The sequence below is a fragment of the Schistocerca gregaria genome, chromosome 1, assembly GCF_023897955.1.
Source record: "Schistocerca gregaria isolate iqSchGreg1 chromosome 1, iqSchGreg1.2, whole genome shotgun sequence".
Classification (NCBI taxonomy): domain Eukaryota; kingdom Metazoa; phylum Arthropoda; class Insecta; order Orthoptera; family Acrididae; genus Schistocerca; species Schistocerca gregaria.
The window spans coordinates 348,955,087-348,971,056 of NC_064920.1; the positions used below are offsets into that span (position 1 = coordinate 348,955,087).

At 41.5% G+C, this 15,970-nt stretch overlaps 1 protein-coding gene across 1 annotated transcript; it reads left to right on the forward strand.

Annotated features, from left to right (window-relative positions):
* The first annotated feature begins 5,567 nt into the window (after window positions 1–5,567).
* Window positions 5,568–14,790, forward strand: LOC126301376 (uncharacterized). Its single transcript, XM_049991719.1, has 2 exons — window positions 5,568–5,920; window positions 14,520–14,790. The coding sequence occupies exon 1, from the start codon at window positions 5,583–5,585 to the stop codon at window positions 5,907–5,909; it is 327 nt and encodes a 108-aa protein (XP_049847676.1). The 5' UTR covers window positions 5,568–5,582; the 3' UTR covers window positions 5,910–5,920; window positions 14,520–14,790.
* The last annotated feature ends 1,180 nt before the right edge of the window (window positions 14,791–15,970 follow it).

Below are 15,970 nucleotides of genomic sequence, written 5' to 3' on the forward strand. Positions count from 1 at the left end.
GAATAACACCCATTTATTCCGTTTGAGGAGAAAACTTAAAATGCCATCGTCAGAACTGATTCCATTCTCTGTGAGAATACTGAATGACCAAACGAGCGCGAAGGTCCGTACATCGTGAAATGATGTGGATTACATGAACTATTGTTCCTGTTTACATCCTTAACACAAATCACAATAGTTCTTTGCAATTTGTGTTAAGGATGTTAACACTGACATTAGTTTATGTAATTTACACCATACCATGATGTACAGAGCTTAGCGAGCGTTTAATCTTGCAGTAGTGAAGAGCTCAGTTCTGACGATGACGTGAGTATATATCGAAGGGTTTGAAAGTCTGATGTGTTCTACAACAAAATTATCACTTGATAATGACGTTAAGGTCGGAACTGGAAATGTGAAATAATTTCTACGAATAAGATATCGTTAAATATAGTTTACCGTTTGTGTTCTCTACAATTTCGGCCCTCTACAGCCCTCACCTCCCTCTCCCTCCCCCCCTCCCTCCTACCCATCGTCTTTCCTTCCAGCTGCCTAGCAGTCGTTCCAATACTAAATTAACAAATCCTGGATGATTTAAAAAAAGTGTTTCATTACTTTATTCCTAGCTCTGATAGAGATTTTCAGTTTATTTCATTCGCCTCTTGCTGCTTCCAACCTCTCTTCCCTCATACTTCATTAAACAACATATTTTTAAACTTGCACCTGTGCTAACATAGTTACTACGCTACACGTCTCATCTTCCATTCAACACTTCTTCCGTGCCTCGTTATCATTCTATACAATTCTTTGTGCCAGATAAGCAATTTCATATGCTTGGACCGCTCAGTGTTTTTTATTTTTATTTTTATTTATTTATTAATTTTTTCTAGTTTCAGGAATGTGGTATCTCTGGTTAGCAGTTGACAGTATTCTCTCATTCATTTAGGTGTCTCGTGCCACCTTTGATCTACAGCAAGTCACTTTTCTCCTGTCTACTACTCTTAATTACTTTGATGTTAGCTTTGTTTATCCTTATCTTCATCACCAGCAGCAGTAATTAGACATCCACTGCGGGATATAGGCTTCCTCTACACCAGTACAAACGTTTAGGTCGCCGACTGTACTAATCCAAGTTCCTTCTTCAAATTTTCTCATGTCTTCTATCCACCTTTCACATGACCATTACGTGATGTCACAAGCCGTCGGCACACCAAGTATAAATCAGTAAACAGGCATGAGGGCATGTTATCCCGATTTTTGTGGGTAAATAAGAAACGGCTTTAATAAATAACAATTTATCGCCAAGATAGCGATTTTCGTTGAAACGTAGCCCTTTTGTGGAAGAGGCCGTCTTTATCAGAAGAGTTATATTTCCAAGATGAAACTGACTATTAAACGCCAGAGAATTGGAACTCAATTGCTCTCTTGTCCTATTAGTGGCTTCAATCACCTCATTTGTGACTGAGCTGACTGTTCAGGTTTCATTTCACCCCGCTGTCAAGAGTTTCCCACTTTGGCAGTGCTTAGCTGAGAGCAGGAAGATAATAAATGATACCCCACCAGCCAACGGTTTACAGTATTTTTACATTCGCCTTGGACTTTTATCTCTTACGATCCAGTAACGTACAGCTTTCGTCCTTCTGCCAACTATTAGCCTGCCTGCCCACTAACGTTTCCCACCTACCTATGCTTCATTTCCATTATCATCATAAAGATTCTTTCGCGCCACTCTGCTGCTGATATAGTTGTCCGTTTTCGTGTCTCTTCTAGTAACTCACATCACGCGTCCGCCAATTTTTGGTTGTGCAGCTCTCAATTTGGAACAGTTTGGCAGTGCAAGCCCAAGTCTCATTGCATTAGTACACCCATTTGTGATCTTGTTTCTGTGCTGAAACTTCCTACCATTTCTTTGACTGTTGTTTCCGTGTAAGATTAGCTCATAAAAACCGATACATTGCACCGTGTTCTTCGACAAGTTACATCACCATAAGTAGCGAGTATTTAAGTAGATCGTTAATCTTCGTGAGTCTATTTATATAATGAGGTCTTGAAGCCAATATAGCACTTCAAAGTGGAGCTATTTTTTTCTACATCTACATCTACATACATACTCCGCAATCCACCATACGGTGCGGGGCGGACGCTATCTCGTACCACAACTAGCATCTTCTCTCCCTGTTCCACTCACAAACAGAACGAGGGAAAAATGACTGCCTATATGCCTTTGTACGAGCCATAATCTCTCTTATCTTATCTTTGTGGTCTTTCCGCGAAATATAAGTTGGCGGCAGTAAAGTTGTACTGCAGTCAGCCTCAAATGCTGGTTCTCTAAATTTCCTCAGTAGCGATTCACGAAAAGAACGCCTCCTTTCCTCCAGAGACTCCCACCCGAGTTCCTGAAGCATTTCCGTAACACTCGCGTGATGATCAAACCTACCAGTAACAAATCTAGCAGCCCGCCTCTGAATTGCTTCTATGTCCTCCCTCAAACCGACCTGATAGGGATCCCGAACGCTCGAGCAGTACTCAAGAATAGGTCGTATTAGTGTTTTATAAGCGGTCTCCTTTACAGGTGAACTACATCTTCCCAAAATTCTACCAATGAACCGAAGACGACTATCCGCCTTCCCCACAACTGCCATTACATGCTTGTCCCACTTCATATCGCTCTGCAGTGTTACGCCCAAATATTTAATCGACGTGACTGTGTCAAGCGCTACGCTGCTAATGGAGTATTCAAACATTACGGGAATCTTTTTCTTTTTCGTCTACATTAATTTACATTTATCTACATTTAGAGTTAGCTGCCATTCTTTAAACCAATCACAAATCCTGTCCAAGTCATCTTGTATGCTCCTGCAGTCACTCAACGACGAAACCTTCAGGTACACCACAGGATCATCAGCAAACAGCCGCACATTGCTATCCATCCTATCCAAAAGACCATTTATGTAGATAGAAAACAACAGCGGACCTACCACACTTCCCTGGGGCACTCCAGATGATACCCTCACCTCCGATGAACGTACTGGGCTCTATTACTTAAGAAGTCTTCGAGCCATTCACATATTTGGGAACCAATCCCATATGGTCGTACCTTAGTTAGGAGTCTTCAGTGGGGCACCCAGTCAAACGCTTTCCGGAACTCAAGGAACATGGCATCCGTCTGATACCCTTCATTCAAGGTTCGCAAGATATCATGCGAAAAAAGGGCGAGTTGCGTTTCGCAGGAGCGATGGTTTGTAAAGCCGTGCTGATGCCTGGGTAGCAACTTTTCTGTCTCAAGGAAATTCATTAAATTCGAACTGAGAATATGTTCGAGAATCCTGCAACAAAGCGATGTTAAGGATAATGGTCTGTAATTTTGAGGATCCGTCCTTCTACGCTCCTTATATATAGGCGTCACCTCGCTTTTCTCCAGTCGTTCGGGACTTTAGGTTGGGCAAGAGATTCGCGATAAATGCAAGGTAAGTAAGGAGCCAATGCAGTTGGGTACTCTCTGTAAAACGGAATTGGAATCCCATCAGGACCTGGCAATTTATTTATTTTAACCCATTCAGCTGCTTCATAACCCCAGGGATGTCTATCATAACATAATTCAGGAGCATGTGTTAAGGAAATGGTTTTAAGCTTGCATCGAACCTTTGGCAAAAGACAGATTAAATATGGTAAATACTAGTGTGAAAGACTATTCTGTCAGCAATTCCATTCTCATCGTCCAATAATTACACTAGTGGCCATTAAAATTGATACACCACGAAGATGACGTGCTACAGACACAAAAATTAGCCGATAGGAAGAAGATGCTGGGATAAGCAAATGATTAGCTTTACAGAGCATTCACACAAGGTTGGGGCCGGTGGCGACACCTAAAACGTGTTGACATGAGGAGAGTTTCCAACCGATTTTACGTACACAAACAGCAGTTAACCGGCATTGCCTGGTGAAACGTTGTTGTGATGCCTCGTGTAAGGAGGAGAAATGCGTAACATCACGTTTCCGACTTTGATAAAGTTCGGATAGTAGCCTACCGCGATTGCGGTTTATCGTATCGCGACATTGCTGCTCGCGTTGGTCGAGATCCAATGACTGTTAGCAGAATATGGAATCGGTGAGTTCAGGAACGCCATGCTGGATCCCAACGGCCTCGTATCACTAGCAGTCGCGATGACAAGCATCTTATCTGCATGACTGTAACGGATCGTGCAACCACGTCTCGATCCCTGAGTCAATACATGGTGTCGTTTGCAAGACAACAACCATTTGCACGAACAGTTCGACACGTATGCAGCAGCATGGACTATTAGCTCGGAGACCAGGCTGCGGTTGCCCTTGACGCTGGATCACAGACAGGAGCGCCGGCGATGGTGTACTCAACGACGAACCTGGGTGCACAAATGGCAAAACGCCACGTTTTCGGATGAATCAAGATTCTGTTTACAGCCTCATGATGGTGGCATCCGTGTTTGGCGACATCACGGTGAACGCACATTAGAAGCGTGTATTCGTCATCTCCATACTGGCGAATCACCCGGCGTGATGGTATGGGGTGCCACTGGTTACACGTCTCGGTCACCTCTTGTTCGCATTGACGGCACTTTGAACAGCAGACGTTACATTTCAGATGTGTTACGACCCGTGGCCCTACCCTTCATTCGATCCCTGCGAGACCCTACATTTCAGCAGGATAATGCACCACCGCATGTTGCAGGTCCTGTACGTGCCTTTCCAGATACAGAAAATGTTCGACTGCTGCCCTGGCCAGCACTTTCTCCAGATCTCTCACCAATTGAAAACGTCTGGTCAATGGTGGTCGAGCAACTGGCTCGTCACAATACGCGTCACTACTCTTGATGAACTGTGGTATCGTGTTGAAGCTGCATGGGCAGCTGTACCTGTACACGCTATCCAAGCTCTGTTTGACTCATTGCCCAGGCGTATCAAGGCTGTTATTACGGCCAGATGTGGTTGTTCTGAGTACTGATTTCTCAGAATCTATGCACCCAAATTGCGTGAAAATGTAATCACATGTCAGTTCTAGTATAATATATTTGTGCAATGAGTACACGTTTATCATCTGTATTTCTTCATGATGTAGCAATTTTAATGTCCGGTAGTGTATATATGGCAATACGTCTGAAATTTAGTTACTTGGAGATCAATTTTTGGTCTGTACCTTATCCACAATTTGTTCAAGACCACCGGCACCTTTGGTTGTTGAACATTTTCTCAACATACGTACAGAAGGCAAGTCGTTGCGTGAGCACGCAGAGAGAGTGTACGGCTTGTTATAGAAGCTATCATGCCCAAGAATGGAGTTCTTCGGACGTACGATTACGTCAGAGAGGAGGAGTCGGAAGGAAACAGAAACAGTGACGGATAGGAAGAGCGCATCTGCCGATGACGCAACGGGATCTTGCGGGTAGACGCACAGCGGCTCGCTGCGAGGGGCCGACTTCTCCGGAAGAGGTAGCGTGACGTCAGCAGGGGAGCGCCGCTCCCACGTGGCGCGGTGCTCCCGCGCGATAAGCAAGCAGCCGCGCTCCAGTTGGCGATATAAGCGGCTCTTGCGGACCCCGGAGGCTGCAGTCCGCTCCGTCACAATGAAGCTCTCCGTCTTGTCGCTGCTGGTAGCTCTGTGCGCCGCGCAGACGCTCTGCTACGTGCTGGACGTCCCGGCAGCCCCGGACGTGGTTCTGGGGCCCGTGGACGAGGCCTCCAGCACGGAGGCGGCACCCCTGGAAGGCGGCGAGGAGGCGCATGCGCAGAGCGAGCAGCTGGTCGTCACGGGAGCCTGGCCGACCAAGGTGCTACCGCTGCCGCGCATCCTCAGCAGGGTAGCCGGTAGGAGGGTCTACTCCTCCTCCAGGTCCCTCTGTCCCCCGGGACAGCTCCCTGACAGGCTCGGCATCTGCAGGGATATCTGGTGACGCGCTTCACGGTACGTCATTTCAGCGTTGTCTGAATAAAGACACAAACTCTTGTTCACCCTTGCACATATGTTGTTGTTGTGATCTTCAGTCCTGAAACTGGTTTGATGCAGATCTCCATGCTACTCTATCCTGTGCAAGCTTCTTCATCTCCCAGTACCTACTGCAACCTACATCCTTCTAAATCTGCTTGGTGTATTATTCTCTTGGTCTCCCTCTACGATTTTTACCCTCCACGCTTCCCTCCAATACTAAATGGGTGATCCCTTGATGCCTCAGAACATGTCCTACCAACCGATCCCTTCTTCTAGGCAAGTGATGCCACAAACTTCTCCCCAATCCTATTCAATACCTCCTCATTAGTTATGTGATCTACAGATCTAATCTTCAGCATTATTCTGTAGCACAACATTTCGAAAGCTTCTATTCTCTTCTTGTCTAAACTATTTATCGTCCATGTTTCACTTCCATACATGGCTACACTCCATACAAATACTTTCAGAAACGACTTCCTGACACTTAAATCTATACTCTATGTTAACAAATTTCTCTTCTTCAGAAACGCTTTCCTTGCCATTGCCAGTCTACATTTTATATCCTCTCTACTTCGACCATCATCAGTTATTTTGCTCCCCAAATAGCAAAACTCCTTTACTACTTTAAGTGTCTCATTTCCTAATCTAATACCCTCAGCATCACCCGACTTAATTCGACTACATTCCATTATCCTCGTTTTGCTTTTGTTGATGATCATCTTATATCCTTCTTTCAAGACACTGTCCACTGTCCATTCCGTTCAACTGCTCTTCCTTCCACATGTAGCAGTCCTGTAACCAAACGTTAACTTATACTGGACGATCTATGCTTATACACCACACCATCTTCAATAACATTCCTAATTTTCCAATTTCCGAGTTTGTGCCTTGTTGAAGTAATCATTTTTTCTATCGCATCTCGACAAATTCCCCTTCTGTCATGAACTGGAGTGCCAGCTGCAGCTTTCGGACTCTCGCTGTTTGGACACGCTAGACAGAGAGCAACAGAGATCCGCGGAAGCTAGAAAAGCTGTCGAGTTACCACGAGGCATTTACATCCAGTAGCGTACAAAAACCAGCACCGGACATGTTCATCCGTTTCGTTCTTCGGCTATGCACATCCACGTTGTTTTTCATGTTTTCTAATGTCATCTACCTCCTGTCCCCTTCCTCTATGTCTTTCTTTATATCTTGGAATCATGTAGAGTCTCTCTAGGTCCATGTACCATCTGCTCTCCAGGCTAAATGTCCTGTTTCCGTCCATTTCATTTTCCTTCTTGATGCAATAATTTACCAACAGCCGTATGTATTTTAGAAATTTATTTTATTTTATGAACTTCTATGTGCTACCAGTTTCGGCATTATATTGATGCCATCTTCAGGCCCCACTCGTCATATTCGTAAAATCGCTATACACGTAAGGAGCCAAATAACTGGATTCGTGAATCAATTCGTCCTGCAACAGCTCTTGGTGGCCAGGCGACACAGACAACTTGATTCACGGATCCAGTTATGTGGCTCCTTTCGTGTATTGCGATTTTATGACTATGACGAGTGGGGCCTGAAGATGGCATCAATATAATGCTGAAACTGGTAACACATAGAAGTTCATAAAATAAAATAAATTTCTACAATACATACAACTGTTGGTAAATTATTGCATCAAGAAGTTCGTTTAAGCCGTCGTCCCACGATCCATAATGGATCAACGAAGATTTCATTTTCCAGTACAGTCCGTTCTCTCATCTAGTTGTTTGCTTCCAGCGTATCACAGAAACTCCCATCATGAATCTCTCTATTTTGTACTGAACGAACCTGAGTTTTTGAATGTTTTTCACATTAAAAACCACACCTCATTGGCATGTCAAAACTGGTAACACACAGCGATCTCAGCTTTCCTTTTCAGATACATCATAACCATAACATAGGAAATCCCAGTTACCTTACCAAAAGTATTCCAGGAAGCTTTTGTTCTACTTTCATTTCTTAATCTGTCCATCGTTTTGTAGTCTTCAACTACCTAAACACAAAAACACATCTACCAGTTCTGTAACTGACTGTCAGTTGATAACAGTTTCTTTCTGTTGTGTTGACTGCATAATACTTTAGTTTTATTCTAACAGATTTTCTAATCTACTGTTGGACTCGGTAGCAAAGTCGGAAATATGGAGATTGTGAATTTCGTTAAGAAAGATTGAAAAACTAAAGTAATAATCTTGTTAACGATCTTAGGCTGTTTCTATAGCCTTCTTGAGAAATCTTTTTTTCCTTCACTGTGAAAGAGGACGAAACTCGATGAAGGGGTCGGCTGCATTAACAAATCGATGGCAAGATTCTCAACAAATGAAGCACGATGAGACTCATAGTACAATCTGGCCTCAGGACGATTGACACGAAGAATAATTATATTTCCATACGATAACTATAAAGGAATCTAGTGTAGCAATATTAGTAGAACAATTATCAAGCAGGTTATACTGTGTTGCATATATGATCTTTCATGATGATGGACCGACTGAAGGCGCTCGCGTCCGCATCTCGTGGTCCTGCGGTAGCGCTCTCGCTTCCCGCGCCCGGGTTGCCGGGCTCGATTCCCGGCGGGGCAAGGATTTTCTCTGCCTTGTGATGACTGGGTGTTGTGTGATGTCCTTAGGTTAGTTAGGTTTAAGTAGTTCTAAGTTGTAGGGGACTGATGACCATAAATGTTAAGTCCCATAGCGGTCAGAGCCGAGACGCTCGTGAAGTGGTTTTCGCAGTTCGTTTACTGTATGTGTTTGTATGTCAGTGTACCCGATGGATTAATACCGTTGTCTACCTCATTTTACGTCGACGGTCTTCACTTCTTCCTAAATGTTCTGCATACGACATTCTTGATAACCTGTTTTATATATTTTGGTCTATGTCATACATATAACTCTACTCGTCTACTGTATCCTGCCATTGGCAAAGAACTATTACCATATGAGAAATGATACAATTTCAGAGACTTTCTAGTGTCATGCAGATGTAATTTTTTGTGATAGGTTTGTTTACAAATAACTCATCTGCTACTAGTCACGATTTTCTTTATTTTATTTTTCGCACGACGCGTTTCGGGAAATGATTCCCATTTTCAAGTGCTTCTTTTGTGTATGTGTTTGTTATGTCATGTATACGTGATGTTGTCGATGTGTGAAATTCTGTTTCATTTCGTTGACTTTTCTGCAATATATAAGAAAACACGCGATTTTTAGTTGCTTGTCGATCTTTTTGTGAAATTAGCTGCGAAACTTAGAAGAATTTGTACTTAACAGTTTCCTTATGGTCCATTTGTGCAGAGTCTGACACACACTAAACATCAAACACAACTTGTTGTACACTTTTAAACATCTAAAAGGTTTTCATAAACAAAACAGTTACACAGATGTTCCCACAAGTAGTCACCAGAGATGATATTTTAGGTCTTCCACAGAGTATGATATGCTTTTGCACAGAGGTTATTTTCCTTAACATTTTGGATCCTAATTTACTTATATCTATTTTACAAAGTCGACGAAATGAAGCAGAATCTCGCACACCGACAACATCACATAGAAATGACGTAACAAACACACAGACATAAAAATCACTTGAAAATGGGAATCATTTTTCGAAACGCGTCGTGCGAAAATTAAAATAAAAAAAATCGTGACTTGTAGCAGATGAGTTATTTATAAACAAACCTATTGTTTTCTCAGTCGCACGCTTTCAGGACCGCTTATAATGGATCAGATCTGATTTTTTGTATATAGAGTGAGCTGGCTAGTGAGGAGTGTGGGTAACAGGAAATTTAGACTCGTGCGGCAGTGAGAATTTGGTTCGAGGAGCGAGACGTGTCAGGGTAATTCGTGCAACTGTGCGAACCCCTGTGCAAACGTGGCTTAGCGGCCAGCACACCTGCCTTAGTTTAGCAAGACACCTGTGCTTGATTCGCGTCCTTGGTACAAACTTTCACTCGCCATTGCAGTATATATGCATAAAAACTCTTACTGGTTCCCTTAGCATTTGCCTGACATATAAATATGATTTTCGTTTACTCATAACATTTCTTCATACCGTATTTTATCTGTACATTAAATCCATACCATCCTTCTATAACACGATATCCCATTTCATTGCTCTTTTTACAAAAATTTTTGCAAAACCATACAGAGCGGTACCTTGGAATTACAGTCTTAGACACATTTTCCTCTGTTTCATCTCAGTATTTCACATAAATAGAATTTGGTCGTCGAAGGAAATGATTCCTTTTCGAGCTTACATAAAATGTGTTTTAGAAAAGAAATCGTTGTATCAGCAGCAATAAAAGTAATAAATGACAAGACGTTTATTTCTAGCTGCCACAGGTATTTTGTCTCTCTCTGTAGTTTTCGTAGACATGACACTAAGCTATTTAGGGCACATGAAATTCAAGTTGCAACACGAAGTAGTTTGATTATCACACAACTGACAACTACTTCCTACTTATTATGTAATATGTTTCACAATAAGAAGCTTACAGATTTATAGGTTTATAGATATTAAACCAGAGAGCTTACAAATTCTGTTGAAGTATCGTTTTGTAGAAAAATGAGTCAACTTTTCATAATATTTTTAACCACGTTTGTCTCTTAATTTGTGATACAGCTGTCACCCTATTTGAAACAGATTTTCCTGCCGAACTCGTTGCAGAATGGGATGATTTTTGCCAAGGAGGAGAAAATTGTTGTGTCAGAGGGTACTTAAACGTGAAGAATCGAGCAAATGAACAGTATTCAGAGAATTACACCCACAAGGAAATCGATAAAAATCTCCAATTTTAAATGAAGTTTTAGAGTGTAATTTCTTGTCAGAAATACTAAATAAGTACATCACTTTATTTTTCTCACTGCGAAATGATATTAGGGCGGAAAAACCTCTCTGAAAAACGAAGTTTACACATTTATATAGGCAATTTCCAACGTTTAGATAACACAACGACCATGTTTTGAGAGTCTTGCGAGTCAATGTGTCTAAGTGAAATCACACCAAGAAAATATCTTTGACGCGCAAAAAGTGGTACACATTGTATAAAACACTAATAATACTCTTCCTGGACTAACAAAATTAACACTAATCACAATTCACTGTTCTCAGAAACTACCGTGGTAAAATGGAAAGCTCTTTGCCCGGCATAAATAAGGCGTTCATGTTGTTGTTTTCTCTGTTGTCGTTGTCTTCTGTTCGGAGACTGCTTTCAGGCAGCTGTACACACTAGTTTGTCATGTGCAACCTTCTCCATCTCTGCATAACTAACGTAACCTACATCTATCTGAACATACTTACCTTATTCAAAGCTTGGCCTGTCTCTACAATTTTTACTCCCCGTACTTCGTTCCATTACCAAATTAATGGTTTCTTGATGCCTCAGATTGGGTCGCATCAAACGATCATTTCTTTTACTCGTACTCTATCATAAATACTGTGGGGAGAACAAGCCAAAGACTGCGATTCATTGGCAGAACACTTAGAAGGTGCAACAAGTCTACTAAAGAGACTGCTTACACCACGCTTGTCCGCCCTATTGTGGAGTATTGCTGTGTAGTGTGGGATCCGCATCAGGTGAGACTGATGGATGTCATTGAAAAAGTTGAAATAAGGGTAGCTCGTTTTGTATTGTCGCAGGAGATAGCGCCACAAACATGATACGTGGATTGGAGTGGCATTTATTAAAACAAAGGCGTTTTCCTTGCGACGAGATTTTCTTATGAAATTTCAATCACCAGTTTTCTTCTATTGGCACTCACCTACATAGGGCGAAATGATCATCACGATAAAATAAGAGAAATCAGAGTTCGCACAGAAAAATTTAAGTGCTCGTATTTTCCCGCGCGCCGTTCGACAGTGGAACGGTTCACGAATTCCTCTTTTTCAGAAATTTTTTTCTTGCCCTCAGTGAAATTAATATTATTTTGTTTTGTACATATTGTATAATAACGTAAGTCAAGTGTAAATTTGGTCGACAGAATATACTTTTCATACAGTTTTTAAAAGTAATCAAGTTTTGTGTGTTTCATGTAAAAAAGAACAAATTCAGTTACTATTTAGTCATAAAATTCTGTGCTATGAATCGTTAATCTCGAGCGATTTTTCTTCAAATGGCAAAATTTTTTAACCAGCCCGCTCACAAATTGTCATAACTCAATAGTTCCGTACTTCTGTCGAAGACACTATACGTAAACGACGGTAGAAAACTGAAACCAAAGAACAAAAATGTCGAGGAAGCATTATGATATTAGACGATCCTCGATTAGTAGTATATGGAATACTTAACGTGAGAAGGGTTATAAAGACAAAGTAAGGTATCCATCTCCATAGCCCTAGCACACCGACAATCCACTTGTAGGCGGAGAATGGAAAAGAATGGTATAACACCGTGAAAACTGTACAAGTTAAAAAAAACGGTGACGAAACAGTTTACATTCATATTGGGTTTATGGCAGATGTTGTTACCGATAGTACACACTTTTTGCCGAGACACCCTATTATTATCAGACTACCAAAGCATTAGAAAAGCTTATAAATAGCACACTTTGCTGTCTCAGTCACATGACTGAATCACTAAAAAGTATTGTTTAACAGACCGAAAAAGTTGACTGAATGGAAAATAGTTTTTTGATCGTGTATCTTTATGTCGGTTACTAGTTCTTATTTAGGCAGGTCGTGCTGAGGTCAGTCAGAGCCCATGAGCAGACAGAGCCCTTCTGCAGCGTCACTGCTGACTCGGCGTGTTTCGTCACGAGCTTGGTTTGTTGCGTGGGCGGTGCGCGGTGGCACTTGTTTGTTTCTACTCCGGCGTCTCGGCAACAAAGCAACAGGTCACGCATGTGACGGGGACCATATGTATATTTTGCCTGGCAAGCACTACGTGATGCAGCGTACGTCGCGTGTTACGCATGCGAGTGCTTGCTAGAACAGGGTCCGTGTTTAAAGTTTAGCGCAATGTGACTCCCAGACAAAAGGGGGAATTTGTCTATTGCAGTTCCTCAATCCTTTACATCATATATGAAGAGCACAAACTACAGATTGGAGCTGAAGTGGTGGTCCAACAGGAAAAAGAACGAAAAGGTTAATGTTCCCTATATCCGAAAATGAGCGCTGAATGTGCACTGAAGCGAGTCGTGTCATACAAATTTCTGAAAATAACAGACTGTTACGTGCGAAACACCTATCATATTTTTTTAAAATTTAGTCTTGGTAACATGTCCAAACACCAGCTCTACTGCCATCAACGTTATGATTAAAGTGACACAGGGGAAAATAACTATAATATTTATATCTCTCTCTTTAATCTAATCGTAAGTTACAAAAAATGGTATTCTATACAGCAAACTCGCTCTTATCCCGGTTATTACGGATCTTGGACAACACGGATAATCGAAAAACATGTATAGTCTAAAATACACATGTTCTTACCGGAAACTGCTACTTATTGCGTTTACAAAACGTGGTACATATTGTAAGCCCATTATATTACTTAAGCTCAATTCGCTGAATACTGACAACTTATTTACGAAGTTATCTTCAAATGGTTCAAATGGCTCTGAGCACTGTGGGACTTAACATCTGAGGTCATCAGTCTCCTAGAACTCATAACTACTTAAACCTAACTAACCTAAGGATATCACACACATCCATGCCCGAGGCAGGATTCGAACCTGCGACCGTAGCGGTCACGCGGTTCGAGACTGAAGCGCCGAGAACCGCTCGCCACTCCGGCCGGCGAAGTTATCTTCAAAACGTATTGTATTTAGTATCACTTGCCTTTATTTTACTTTCGGGAAATAATCTAGTTTTCCTGTTCCCTTGTTCACTCAGTTTCCTACGAAAAGTCAAAGCATCGGTACAGTTAAACGACATCCATGAACTAATAACAGATAAACGCATTTCAGTGCCTGGCGTTCGCTATAATAGGTTCGTCGAACACCACGTCTCCGCTATTCCGAACGCTTTGTTCACTTAACAGCTCAAATCCGGGTACAAAGGCATCTTTATGCTTCTCAGTAATATATACCTAAAAGTTAACCCTGAATTCTCGCTAAAGCATCGACTTACTAAATGACTGGACGCATACTTTACATGACGGCTTTCTAAAGATGGGGTTGCACTACAGTTCGCTTTGTCAGTGAATGGAACTGAAGACATGAACCCCAAAATGAAGCAGGCATATTGCAAAAATCACGACAGCGCTTGCGATATGAACCAAAATCTGTGGACGGCAGTCCCTGTACGCGTTGCAACTTGATATGTAGGAAATTACAACACGCTGACTGTCATTATTTCTCAGTAATCTAAAAGAATTGCTTTTGTTGTTAGTCACCATGATTTTATCAGCTATTGTGTCCTTCAACTAATGTTTTGACCACTGCATGCTACTGCATGTACATTTCCTAACAACAATCAAAAATTTGTCAAATTTTGTAAACATAATTTATTTCTCGTTGACGTTCCAGTCCTTTCAGATACGTTATTTCATGACGTAAAAATTGGGGACGAAGCATGTGTAGTGATGCCTATGTGTGTGTCGTCTATGTTGCAGAGGGCTACCGGGGCGCCGATCGCGGCAGCCGAACCTCACACTGAACGCTCGTGGGCGCTGCCAGACGAGACTGTCTGCATGCAGAAAGCAACGGCGTGGTCCAGCCGCTGCCAGTTATGTGATCAACGTTATGTGACCCACATTATGTGATCAACGGAAATCACAACACAACATCTTCAATATCTCCTGTTGATTGGTGCCTTTTTATACTCTTTGTATTCATACTGGAAGGAATTTTGTAAATAAAGTACACGAAAAGTCTATGTTTAAATATTGTTTTACTACATAGCAGAAACTGCTGTTTGAATAGTAACATAGATTGGTCTTTTCGCTCATATAACGAAAGAAGATGCTTAATTCTCAACATCTGGCAGTACGTTTGTGAGTAACAAGTACGTAAGAATATGAAACCTATGACACAATGGTTCGTCAACCTAAATGTCTCCAATGGTAAATCTGAAACATCAGAAATGTTACATCAGTAAATGTAAGACACAGGATAGAGAAATCGACGGTTGATGCGAACTTAATTTTGAATATGTTGAAATATTTATATTCATTCACTTTTGTCTTATAAATGATTGCTAAGTCTGAAGATTTATATATACAGTCCACTTATTTTCATATTTCAGTTCATTGCTATTCGGTTGTATGATACTTCGCGGTAACTTTTCGTCTCTGCCAGAACGACATTAAGGCTTTTAGACTAAATTGAACTAAGTATGTGATTTATCTATTTTAGGGATTAGTAATACCAATAACAAAATCGCAGAAAATTTATGCTATAATAAATCATTTCGTTACTGGTTCATTCGAGTTTCAGAATGACAGCGATATTCACAAACATTGTACTTGAAGGAAAAGTGGTCTACTCTATCTTCTAATGAACCAAACTTCTTCGTACAAAGAAGGAAAATACATAGCTAAAAATGCCTTTGTTACTGAGCAGAAATAAATAATTAGTGTCACAGAGAGCAGAAATGTATGTTGGTTGAAGGCGTTTCTTCTTAATTATTTAAGTACCACTTGTGAAATAAATGAATTAACAAATAACAGTATGTAGTCCAAAGACATGTAGAAGGATGGTTGTAGTTTAACGGTAAACAACATCGCGCTCATTAGAAAATGTTCAAATGTGTGTGAATTCCTAAGGTACCAAACTGCTGAGGTCATCGGTCTGTAGACTTACATACTACTTAAACTAACTTATGCTAAGGGCAACACACACACAGACCCATGCCCGAGGGAGGACTCGAACCTCCGGCGGGAGTAGCCGCGCAATTCGTGGCATGGCACCTCTAACCGCGCAGCCACTCCGTGCGGCGTGGTCATTAGAGAGCAAGTATTTGCGCAGTTCGTTGAAAATTGTTAAACTAAGGTGACCGCGATATTTTTGAAACTACAGTTCCTGCCACCTCCCAGAAAGCGAGCAATGAAACTACGGAAAATCT